At 36.9% G+C, this 13,131-nt stretch overlaps 1 protein-coding gene across 1 annotated transcript in view; it reads left to right on the top strand.

Moving 5' to 3' along the window:
* The window catches only part of ALG13 (ALG13 UDP-N-acetylglucosaminyltransferase subunit), a 99,016-nt gene extending 86,433 nt beyond the window's left edge, over positions 1-12,583 (top strand). Inside the window, 2 exon segments of the mRNA XM_045817449.1 lie at positions 356-536; positions 11,666-12,583. Coding sequence (XP_045673405.1) covers positions 356-536; positions 11,666-11,931 — 447 coding nt within the window. The 3' untranslated portion in view covers positions 11,932-12,583.
* The last annotated feature ends 548 nt before the right edge of the window (positions 12,584-13,131 follow it).

Raw genomic sequence — 13,131 nt, 5'->3', positions numbered from 1 at the left:
CTAGTTCCCTATTGTTGAATATTCAGGTTGTTCATTGTGTTTTGCTTCTAAAGATAATTCTATAAAAGGCATTTCTGTCATTGTGTATGTCTCTAATTTCCTTCAAGTACTTTCCTTAAAGAATTCCTAGGGCCAAATAAGAAATACAGATGGTGCAAAAGATCTTAAACTTGTAATAGAGAATAAATTTTCTAAATGTCATATCTTTTAGATCAAAAAAATCATTGCTACCCCACTTGAAAATCAGGCCCAAGTTATTTTTTTGTTTTTAGAGAGGAATTTAAGAAATAGACATTAGAGGGAAAATGTCCATTTTCTTAAAGTGTTTGCTTGTTTTTTCCCTTTCTTATCCAAGTGCTATCACCAGAACTACTGGCACTCCATGGTCTGTGTGCCACAGATGCAGCAACACCATCTTACTGTAGAGAATTATCCAGTCTGTACTGAGACACCTACTCTGGTAGATCAGACCATCCCTCTGTTGTACAATGAAGTGGGGAGACAAGATGATGCACAAGTGGAAGCATCAGCAAATGGTATGTGATGAGATTACCTGCAAGAAAGACAATTTGATTTTATTGTGTGCAGTTTAACAGTGGTCTTCATATATTGTATTCGGTCCAAATACTGGACCAGTGTTTCTCAAAGGATGGTCCATTGGGTCCTTCAGACCCTCTGAAGGGATCCATGAGGCCAGAACTATTCATATTACACAGGTTTTCTTTGTCCCTTTTGCTGTGTTATATTTGTATTGAGGGTGCAATAATCAGAGGTGGATAAAACTGGCACCCAAGCACATATTAAGGCAGGGGCACCAAACTGTGTTTGTAATCAATGACTTCCTCAGTGCCACACACTCATGATATAAAAGTGCCAGTTTTACTTATTTTTGTTTCATCAAAGATATTCTTATTTTTGCTAAATATTTATCTCTGGGTAATTGTACCTAATAGTCTTTCTGATAAAACTGGGAAGTAATCATCAGGCACTCTGCATTCTGAATATGATGATTGACTTAAAGAAAAGGATTTGTGAGGTTTTGAGTTGGGAGATGAACTAGCTGACTTTTTTCACGGAACATTATTTTTGCTTAAAAGAATAATAGGTGATGGTTATTCAAGCTAAGGGATCTGGCAGACATTTTCTCAAATGAACAATAAGAGCCGCCACTTCAAGAAAAACAACTGATAAATATTTGTTGTCAAAGATAAAAACTTTAGCTTTCAAATAAACATTAAAATTTTGGAAGACTTGCATTTGTCACCATGACCTTGACAGCTTCCCAATACTCAGACAGGGCTGTTAATGTGTTTTTTACATTATGTAATGAAATATGTCAGCATTTGGGAACTTACAGGCAAAGCAACCATCCTTATAAACTGTATAACTTAATGAAATAATATTATTGCATTTACTAATGCATGGTGTGCATGCTTTTATAGAAGATCTATCCAAAATGTAAGATTAAACAGTGGATTTTATTATTAACGAAGTATGAAAAATTCACATTTCTGCTGATATTTGAGAAACTACTACTTACCTAGTTTTGGTGTAGCATCAAAGAAGGTCTACAATTATCTGGAAAGGGTAGTTATTAAAAGAATTCTTTCTTTTCCAAGTATATATCTGTATCATGCCAGATTTTCTTCATATACTTCAACCAAAAGAATATATCATAATAGATTAAATGCAGAAGCAGATATGAGAATCCAGCTGTTGTATGTTAAGCCATATATTAGAGATATGCACAAGTGTGAAACAATGCCATTTGTGTCAAAACTCTCTTTTGTTTGGGAAAATAAACTCATTTTGCCTATATGTTCTGTTAACATAAAGGTGTTATTTTATATGAATTAGTATTTTTCGCTCTCTGAAGTTTAATTCCTAACACAGTAAAGGATAGATATAAATCAAACGAAAGTTATTTGGGATCCTCCATCTTTAAGAGTGTAAACAGGTCAAAACACCAAAAAGTAGGAGAGCATTAAAATGTTGTAATGGTGTAAAAAGCTCACAGTGTAATTAGATGGGGAGGAACTTTGAAGGACTTAGAATAGGATCTTTGGATGACCCTCCTTGGAAAGAATCAGCAGGAGATGAGAAGAAAGGGTGTGGACTAACCTAACCAATTCTGTTTCCCATTGCAGTGGTGCTACTTGATGGTTGTGATGTTGGCTAAATTACTTAGCCACCCTAAGCCTGATTTTTCTGTAAAATAGGAAATACCTGACCTGCCAGGTTATTATAAGAACTGAATGAGACCTCATGTATAAGTATATTGGACGTGGTACAAGTGAGGAATGTGAATTTCCCTTCTCTCCTTACTTCCTTTTTAAAAGCATATTAATGGCTTTCAAATATTAGCACTATAGAATCTTACTCTTATTATGGTTGTGTGATGTGGTGCATGGTAATAAAAATTAAAATACTACCCTTTATTGCATTTTTATACCAGATACATTTTAAAGTATACTTTATTGATTATACTAATTACAGTTGTCCCATTTTTTTGTCCCCATTATCCCTCTCTACCCGATACCCCCATTCCCTCCAGCACCCCCCCCCCTTAGTTCATGTTTATGGGTCAAACATATAAGTTCTTTGGCTTCTCCATTTCCTATACTATTCTTAACCTCCCCCTGTTTATTTTGTACCTACCCACTATGCTTCTTGTTCCCTGTAACTTCCCCCATTCTCCCTCTTCCCCCTCCCCGCTGATAACCCTCCATGTGAGCTCCATTCCTGTGGTTCTGTCCCTATTCTGGTGGTTTGCTTAGTTTGTTTGTTTGTTTGGCTTTTTTTAGGTTCAGTTGTTGATAGTTGTGAGTTTGTTGTCATTTTGCTGTTCATAGTTTTGATCTTTTTCTTAGATAAGTCCCTCTAACGTTTCATATAATGAGGGCTTGGTGATGATGAACTCCTTTAACTTGACCTTATCTCGGAAGCCCTTTATCTGCCCTTCCATTCCAAATGATAGCTTTACCAGATAGAGTAATCTTGGATGTAGGTCCTTGCCTTTCATGACTTGGAATATTTCTTTCCAGCCCCTTCTTGCCTGCAAGTTTTCTTTTGAGAAATCAGCTGACAGTCTTATGGTAACTCCTTTGTCAATAACTCTCTCCTTTTCTCTTGCTGCTTTTAACATTCTCTCCTTATGTTTAATCTTGGGCAATTTAATTATGATGTGTCTTTGTGTGGTCCTCTTTGGTTCCAACTTGTTTGGAACTCTCTGAGCTTCCTGGACTTGTATACCTATTTCCTTCATGAGATTGGGGACATTTTCTTTCATTATTTTTTCAAGTAAGTTTTCAATTTGTTGCTCTTCCTCCTCTCCTTCTGGCATCCCTGTGATTTGGATGTTGAAACATTTAAAGTTGTCTCAGAGGTTCCTAAGCCTGTCCTTACTTTTTTGAATTCTTGTTTATTCTTTCTGTTTTGGTTGAATGTTTATTTCTTCCTTTTGTTCCAAATTGTAGATTTGAATCCCGGTTTTCTTCCCTTCACTGTTGGTTCCCTGCATATTTTTATTTATTTCACTTTGTAAAGCCTTCACTTCTTCTGTTTGCGGCCATACTCAGTCATTTCTCTGAGCATCCCAATTACCAGTGTTTTGAACTCTGCATCTGATAGGTTGGCTAGCTCCTTGTCACTTAGTTCTTTTTCTGGAGTTTTAATCTGTTCTTTCATTTGGTCCATATATCTTTGTCTTGGTGCACCTGTTACATTGTAAGGGGCAGAGCCTTAGATATTCACCAGGGTGGGGCAACCCTCTTTGTTGCATTGTGGTGCTGAATGTCAGGGAGGGGTCAGAGAGGGAACAGTGCCATTTGCTTGTCTCTCTCCCTGCTTTCAGTCATTTCCCTCACTTCCCACAAGTGAATTGTGTCCTTCCAGGTGCTGCTGTCCTGCTGATTCCCAGGTGAGTGGACTTGTGTATGTTCCAGGACCCCGTGGGTCCTTCCAATGTACCCTTCTGTGAGACTGGCAGTTTCTCCCACTGCCGAACCCCACCCCGACAGGTTTTTAGAGCCAGAGGTTTTGAGGCTTTCTTTTCTGGCGCTGGAACCTTGTATTGCGTGGTCTGTATCGCTCCCCAGTTGTTCCTCCCAGTTTATACGCACATGAATGTGGAACCACACCCTGGCTGTCTATCTCTGTCCCTCCTACCAGTTTGGATGAATGTTTCTTCATTAACTCCTTGGTTGTTGGACTTCCATACACTTCAATTTTCTGGCAGTTTTGGATGGTTTTTATTTTTAAATTGATTGTTATCCTTCTTTTGGTTGTGCAGGAAAGTCAAGTGTATCTGTCAGTGCCTCCATCTTGGCTGGAAGTCTGTACCAGATACCTTTTATACAGCTATTTTTGTTTTTAGTGAACCATGAAACAGTGGTGGTCTTAATTTTACAGAATGAGCTAATCTAAGTTATCCTATGTAATGAAGTACTCCTTTTTGTTTAATACTTAGTTACTATAGGAAGATTACAACAGCATCTATTTCCAGTGAAATTGTGTCATGGTAGCAAACTCTGTTTAAATTACAGTCATGTCAGGACTGCTATGTTTGGTGTGTCTCAGCAAGTTGGGCATCGTCCCACAAAATGAAAGATCTGAGGTTGAAATCACGGACAGGGCACATGCCTAGGTTACAGGCCAAGTTCCCAGTTGGAGACATACAAGAGGCCATCATCAATCCATGTTTCTCTCACATGTTGATGTTTCTCTCCCTCTTTCTTTCTCCCTTCCCATCTCTCTAAAAAGAAAATCTTTTTTAATAAAAAAGGAAAATAATGCTAGGACCTTAATGACATATAAGAAATGACACTTAAATGTTTAAATGTTCTTCAAAACTATACCTTCAAGTATAGACTGGACTGTAAACACACCTAAGTTTTTAATTGCTACAATAATACAAAATAATTATTTGGATGATATTTGTTATGCTGGAAAACTATTAGATAACTTAATTGTAACCAGCTTTTATTAGAACTTAATTGACTAGGAGGAATCTAGCAAATGTTTTTGTATGTATTTAGTCTCTTGGTGTCAAAATCATCTCAGAAATACAGCTATCACTGTAGGTAGAATACATTTGACCCTTTATACACATGTATGTGGGGTATAAATTTATTAAATTAGGAAATGTTCATATAATCTTTCAGTAGCCTGTCTTTTTTTTATTTTATTGTATTTTTTCCATTGCCGTTTAGCACCCTTATATCCCCTTCACCCATGTAGTCACCAGATTGTTGTCCATGCCAATGAGTCCTTTCATCATTTTACTTGATCCCTCTATGCTGTAAACACCCCCCATAGCTGTCATTCTGCTGTCTATGAGTCTGTCTCTATTTTGCTTGTTAGTTCAGTTTGTTCATTATATTCCATGTGTGAGTAGAGCCATGTGGTATTTGTCTTTCTCTGACTGGCTTATTTCACTTAGCACAATGTTCTCCAGGTCTATCTATGCTGTTGCAGAGGGTAATATTTTTCTTTTTTATGGCTGAGTAATAGTCCATTGGGTAAATGTCCCATAATTGTTTTATCCACTCATCTAGTAATGGACACTTGGTCTGCTTCCATATCTTGGTGATTGTAAATAATGCTGCAGTGAACACAGGGGCACTTATGTTCTTTTGAATTAGTGTTTTGGGTTCCTTTGGATAAATTCCAAGAAGGATCATTAGGTCAAAAGGCAGATCCATTTTTAATTTTTTGAGGTGTCTCCATATTGCATTCCACAGTGGTTGAACCAATCAACATTCCCACCGAATGTGCAAATGGGTTCCCCTTTCTCCACATCCTCACCAGCACTTGTTTGTTGATTTATTGATGATAGACATTCAGACAGGTGTGAGGTGATATTTCATTATGGTTTTAATTTGCATTTCTATGATGATTAGTGATGTTGAGCATTGTCCATCTGTATTTCCTCTTTGGAAAAGTGCCTACTCAGGTCCTCTGCCAACTTTTTAATTGGATTGTTTGTTTTGTTTTTGGCATTGACTTTCATAATTTTTTTTTTATAAATTTTGGATATTAACCCCGTATCAGATGTATTGGAGACTGTGTTCCTCGTTCTGCTGGTTGTCTTTTTATTTTTTGGTGGTTTCCTTTGCTGTCCAAAACCTTTTTATTTTGATGTAGTCCCATTTGTTTATTTTTTTCATTACCCTTGCCTTAGGAGATATATCAGTAAACATATTGCAGCGAGCAAATGTCTGAGATTTTACTGCCTATATATTTTTTAAGATTTTTTATTTTATTTTTAGACAGTGGGGAAGGGAGGGAGAAAAAGATGGAGAGAAATATCAATGTGTGGTTGCCTCTTGTGCACCCCCACTGGAGGGATATTGCCTGCAACCCAGTCATGTGCCCTGACTGGGGATCAAACTGGCGACCCTTTGATTTGCAGGCTGGTGCTCAATCCACTGAGCCACACCAGCCAGGGACTGCCTGTATTTTCTTCCTGGATTTTTATGGTCTTCACTGTTAACATTTAAGTCTTTAATCCATTTTGAATTTATTCTTATGTGTAATGTAAGAAGGTTTAGTTTCATTTTTTCTGCATATATCTGTCCAATTTTCCAAGTACCATTTATTGAATAGACTATCTTTAGCTTATTTTTTTGTGTGTGTTTGCTTCCTCTGTTGAATATTAACTGATTCTAAAAGTGTGGTTTATTTCTGGGCTCTCTATTCTGTTCCATTGATCTACATGTGTCTTTTTATGCCAGAACCATGCTGTTTTGATTACAGTCGCCTTATAATACTTTGCAATTAGGTAGCATTATTCCTCCAACTTTCTTCTTTTTTCTCAGGATTGCAGTTGCTATGCAGGGCCTTTTGTGGTCCGATGTAAATTTTTGAAATACTTGTTCTAGTTCGGTGAAATATGTCATTGGAATCTTGTTAGGAATTGCGTTGAATCTCTGGATAGCATTGGGTAGTGTGGATATCTTAATGATGCTAATTCTTCCTGTCCATGACTATGGTATGTGCTTCTCTTTATTTGTAATTTCCTCAGTTTCCTTCTTCAGTGTCTTACAAATTTTCAGAGTATAGGTCTTTTACATCCTTGGTTAGATTTATCCCTAGGTATTTTACTTTTTGAAGCAATTGTAGATGGGATTGTTCCCTTAGTTTCCCGTTCTGTTAGTTATTTGTATGTAAAAACGCAACTGATTTCTGGATATTAATTTTGTATCCTGCTACTTGGCTAAATTCATTTATCAGTTCTGGTAGCTTCTTGGTGGAATCTTTGGGGTTTTCTATGTACCCCAAATACATAGGGGTTCATTTGCAAATAAAGACAGTTTTCTTTGTTCTCAATTTGGATGTCTTTTATTTATTCTTATTGTCTGATTGCTGTGGTTGGGGCTTACAGTACTATGTTGAATAAGGGAGGTGAAAGCAGACATCGCTGGCTTGTTCCTGGTATTAAGGGGAACACTTGTAGTTTTTGCTTGTTGAATATGATGCTGGTAGTGCTTGTCATATATTGCCTTTACTATGTTAATATAGGTTCCCTCAATTCCCACTGTGCTCAGAGTTTTTGCCATAAATGCTGTTGGATTTTATCAAATGCATTTTCTGCATCAATTGATATGATCATGTGGTTTCTATTCTTTATTTTGTTTATGTGGTGAATCACATTTATTGATTTTGCTAATGTACCAACCTTACAATCCCAGAGTAAATCCTGCTTTAATCATGGTGTATGATCTGTTTGATGCATTGCTATATTTGGCTTGCTAATATTTTCTTGACAATTTTAGCATCTATGCATCTATGTTCATCAGGGATATTGATTAGCCTATCATTTTCTTTCTTTGTAGTGTCTTTAGAATTAGGATAATGCTGGCCTTATAAAATGAGCTAGGGAGCCTTTCCTCCTCTTGAGTTTTTAGAGGTGTTAGTTTTTCTTAGAATGTTTGGTAAAGTTCAGCTGTGAAGCCATCTGGTCCAGGGCTTGTTTGTTGGGAGTTACTGCTTCAATTTCATTAGGTGTATCTATCCATTCAGATTCTCTTATTCTTCCTGATTTATTTTTGGAAGATTGTATGTTTCTAGGAATTTATCCATTTCATCCAGGTTGTCCAGTTTGTTGGCATATAATTGTTCATAGTATTTTCTTACAATCCTTTGTATTTCTTTGGTGTCAGTTGTTTTGCCCCTTTCATTTCTGATTTTATTTATTTGGGTCCTTTCTCTTTTTTTTCTCGATGAGTCTGGTTAAAAGTTTATCTACCTTGTTAATCTTTTCAAAGAACCAACTTGTGGATTTGTTGATCTTTTTTTAATCATTTTTTTATAACCTATTTTGCTTATTTCTCCTCTGACCTTCATTATTTCCTTCCTTTTACTCACTTTGGGCTTTGTTGTTCTTTTTTCAAGTGCCTTTTAAGTGTGAGGTTATATTGTTTATTGAGCTTTTTCTTTTTTTTCTTTTTCTTTTTCCTTTTTTCTTTTTCTTTTTTTTTTTTTTTTTGAATAGACCTGTAATGCTTTAAATTTCCATTTTAGGATTGCTTTCCCAGTGTCCCATAGATTTTGGATTGTGGTGTCCTCATTTTCATTTGTTTCAAGGTATCTTTTGATTTCTTCCTTGATATTGTTGTTAAACAGTTCATTGTGTAATACCATGTTATTTAGCTCCCATGTCTCTTTGTATTTTTCAGTGTTTTTCTTGTGATTTGATTTCTAGTTTTGTAGCTTTGTAGTCAGAAAAGATGCTTGATACCATTTCAGTCTTCATGAAATTTTTTAAGACTTGTTTTGTGTCTGTCTTTGTGGTCTATCCTAGAAAATGTTCCGTGTGCATCTGAAAATTATGTATATTGTGCTGCCGGGGGGTGGATCACCCTGAAGTTATCAATTATAATCCATTTTCTCTAGCATGCCATTTAAGGCATCTGCCTCCTTGTTGATTTTTCTGTCTGAAGTCAATGGGGTGTTAAAATCCTTAATTATGACTGTATTTCTGTCTTTCCCTTTATGTCCATCAAGATTTGTTTTACATATTTGGTGCTCCTATTTTGGGCACAGAAATGTTTACTAGGGTTATATCCTCTTATTGGATTGTTCCCTTTATCATTATATAGTGTCCTTCTTTGTCTCTTACTATATCCTTGGTTTTAAGGTCTATTTGTTGGATATAAGTATTGCCACCACATTTTTTTTTCTTCCCATTTGCATGAAATATCTTTTCCATCCCTTTACTTTTAGTCTGTGTGTATTTTTCAATCTGAGGTAGGTCTCTTGGAGGCAGCATGGATATGGATCTTGCTTTCTTATCCATTCAGCTACCCTATGTCTTTTGACTGGAGCATTTAAGCCATTTACATTTAAGGTAATTATTGATAGAAATGTATTTAGTGTCATTTTATTGTTAGGCTATTTTCCTCTTTTTTTTTTTTTCCTTTCTCTTTTTCTTCTAGCAATCCCTTTAATATTTATTGCAGTACTCATTTGATGTTAAGGAACTCCTTTAGCTTTTTCTTGTCTTGGAAGCTCCTTCATTTTTAAGTGGATAGCCTTGCTGGGTAAAGTAGCTTTGGTTGTAGGCCCTTGCTTTTCATCACCTTGAATATTTCACACCACTGCCTTGTGGTCTGACATGTTTCTGTTGAGAAATCAGATGCCAGTCTAAATGTTGCTCCCTTGTAGGTAACTATCTGCTTTTCTCGTGTGACTTTTAGGATTCTCTCCTTGTATTTAAGCTTTATCATTTGAATTATGATATATATGGTGTTGGTCTCTTTGGGTCCAGTTTGTTTGGGACTCTCTGTGTTTCCTGGACTTGTGTGTCTTTTTCCTTCACCAGATTAAGGAAGTTTTCAGTCATTATTTCTTCAAATAGGTTCTTGAGCCTTTTCTTGTTCTATTCTCCTTCTGATATTCCTGTGATGTGGGTGCTGCTAGGCTTCATGTTGTTTAAATGGTTTCTTAAGCTCTTCATTTTTTTAAGTCTCTTTCTTTTGGCTACCCTACTTGGGTGTTTTTTTTTTTCAACCTTGCCTTCGAAGTCCTTGATTCAGTAATGTGCTGCTTCTAAGCTACTGTTTATTCCTTCCACTGTATTATCTCTTTCAGATACTGTGTTCTTTAATTCCGATTGGTCCTTTTTATGGTCTCTGTGTCTTTTTTCATACTGTTGTACTTCTTTATAATCATTACTTTAAACTCTGTATCTGACAAATTGCTTGACTCTATTTTGTTTAGCTTGTCTTCAGGACAGTTATCTTGTTCTTTTATTTGGGGCCTGTTTATTTGTCTTCCTGTTTGGGCTGCTGCTTTGTATTTGTTTATATATATATATATATACACACACACACACACACACACACACACACACATACATATATACACACATACATATATATGTATATATATACACATACATATATATGTATATATATGTATATATATATACACACACATATATGTATGTGTGTGTGTGTATATATATATACTTGGTAGATCTGCAAACTCTGGTGCAGACCTATGTCAGACACTGCCTGTGATTGGCCCTAGGAAACCTGTTTGGAGCTATCGGTGACCCACAGCTTGTGGCTCCCTCTGCTGGGCCTGGGTATGTGCAGAAAGAACCAGACTGTGCACCCAGGCCTGCTTTACCAGCAACTGGGCCTGGTGGAGGGTCAGCTAAAGTCTCATAGCTCCCAGAGATCTGCCTGCCTTCGGTCTTAAGTTTAATCATTGAGATAATAACCTATAGCTGTTCCCAGGGTCCTGCTTGAGCTTCACAGGGTGAGTCAGAATAATTCCTGTGGATGGGGCTATTGCTTCCTCTCCAGCTGATGCTACTTGCAGAGGAATGCTCTGCCTGAGAAAGATGTCTTCTGTAATATGGGAAATGACTCAGCACCAGGATCCTGGCAGCTGTTCTTTTAGTTCTCTCCCCAGAGCCACCAACCTCAGGCTCTTCTTAAGCATGTCTAGTTCACTCTGCCCTCCCTCTGCCAGAGCCCAGGGTAAGTGGCTGCAAATGAAAGTTTGTTTTGGCCCTTTAAGAGGCTCTCTTCATCTTCATCCATCTCTCTTTGGCAGGCAGAAACCCTGCTGCTTTTCACAGCTGAATGTTATCTGGGTTCCTTTTCTGGCTCTGGTGCTATAGGCTGGGGAGCCCAGTTTGGGGTTTAGACCCCACTGTGCTTAGTGGGACACTCCCCCCCCCCACTGCTGCTGAAACATCCCTCCAGAACTTCAGTTGCCAGTTGTGGGATTCCAGCCAGGTCTCTCATGCCTCCTCTGCTCTGCCTACCAGTCTCATTGTGGTGAAATGGTTTCTTCCATATGTCCTTGGTTATAAGGTGTCTGTCCAGCTAGTGTTCAGTTGGTTATTCAGGATAATTTTTCTTTAATTTAGTTGTAATTCCAGTTTGGTCCTGGGAGGAGGTTAATGTAGCTTCCATCTACTCTACTGCCATCTTATCATATCAGTAGCCTGTTTTAATCATATTTCATATCTATCATATTAGTAGCCTGTTTTAATCACATTTCATATCTAAAGTGCTCCTGGTGCAATTGCTGTGATCTTTCCTACAGTTAGGGCTAAATTTCATTTTCACCTATAAGAACATCCATTTATGTTGGTGTTTAGTGAATCTTTGTATGTAAAGTATATTACATGTATTCTTTGTTTCAGGTACTGTCCCAAGTAGTGACCCTGTGCCTGTCCCTCATGGAGCAGTGTATTTTCCAGTGATGTCAGATCCCTGTGGGCAACCACCTTTGCCTGGTTTTGATTCCTGCCTTCCTGTTGTGCCGGATTATTCCTATGTTGCCCCCTGGCATCCCATTGGTGCAGCATATGGTGGTTCTCCTCAGATTCATGGTGCTATGAATCCTGGGCCAGTTGGCTATATTACTTCACCTTCCTCAGCTTGTCATTATGTACCTCAGAATATGTAAGATTCTGCAGTGTGATGTGTTCTTGCACTGCCTTTTTTCTTGCTGTTTTGATTTTTTAAAAACTTTTATGTTAGTGTTTAAGTGATTTAGGTGTTTAGAGTGGTTATTATTGTATCTGTCTTTAAGATTATTTTATCTTTTGATTTAAAATAGTACTTTACAATAAAGATATATTGCTTTGGGCTATGAATAAGGAAATCGAACTGAATGTACAACCAGTCCCATACTGAGCACACTTTGTTGTATTCAGCTGTCTTCCTGTCAGCCAGCCTGACAATGTTATATTATTTATGGTACCAGTTGATAAAAGGAATAAGTTATACACACAGTTTCCTTGGTTTTGTTGTCAGACATCATATTAAACTACAAAATTCAATTAACTTCCACTTCTCTCTAGAAAATAAAACAAAACCAAGAGTATTTGTTTCTAGATAACTAACAATATTAAATGAGCTCTTCAGGTTTCTTAAGAATTGTCTAAACTGACTTGCATTCTGTGATATTTTATCAGTTTCAAAGGCACATGGTGCTCAGCTTTAGATTTATCCCATACGCTGTATTGCTTAATATTGGACTTATGTAACTGATTTACTGCACAGTATTGAATTGGTGTCCTTTGCACAGTTAGCAGTAAATAAAAATTAGCATTTAAAATTGCTAAAATGAGTGGGATTTTCTTCATTTTGGTTTTCCATGTCAACAAAGAGTACCAAACATTTGATTGTTTTAATATGTTCTTTCCCTGGTATTTTGGTTGCAAAAGCACATGAATTTATAGAACTGGGGGGCCAGTTGAAATGTTATTTAATCTCAAGACATTGCAATGCATACTACATATCTAGTTCTTTTTTCTTGAGAATGTTCCTTTTTAGGTTGTTATTTCTGTCTTTTTTTTTTAATTTGTTCATTCCCTTATGGAACTTTAGACTTACATTCTTATTGTTCTATACTTCCAATAGTTGTCAAGGCTTTCACTTTTTGTTTTTAGACTTATTTTGTATCTCTGGGCCTGCCTTGTCTCTAACTTTCTGTGAGACATATTTCATTAGCCTTTCTGTCTTCTCCCTTTCATCTACCCAAAGAACACAAGATTTTCTGAACTCACCATTTCTCCGGTGAGGGATAATTTATCATGAATGCTTTGCTGTAGCTCAACTGACAAACAGCTATTTTGTTTTTTAGAGAGAAGGTAAGGGAGAG

This window comes from Phyllostomus hastatus, unplaced genomic scaffold (genome assembly GCF_019186645.2).
Source record: "Phyllostomus hastatus isolate PE091 unplaced genomic scaffold, TTU_PhHast_1.1 phas_scaffold_28, whole genome shotgun sequence".
Lineage (NCBI taxonomy): Eukaryota > Metazoa > Chordata > Mammalia > Chiroptera > Phyllostomidae > Phyllostomus > Phyllostomus hastatus.
The sequence above is the reverse complement of the archived record's forward strand: the minus strand, read 5'-3'. Positions and strand labels throughout refer to the sequence as shown.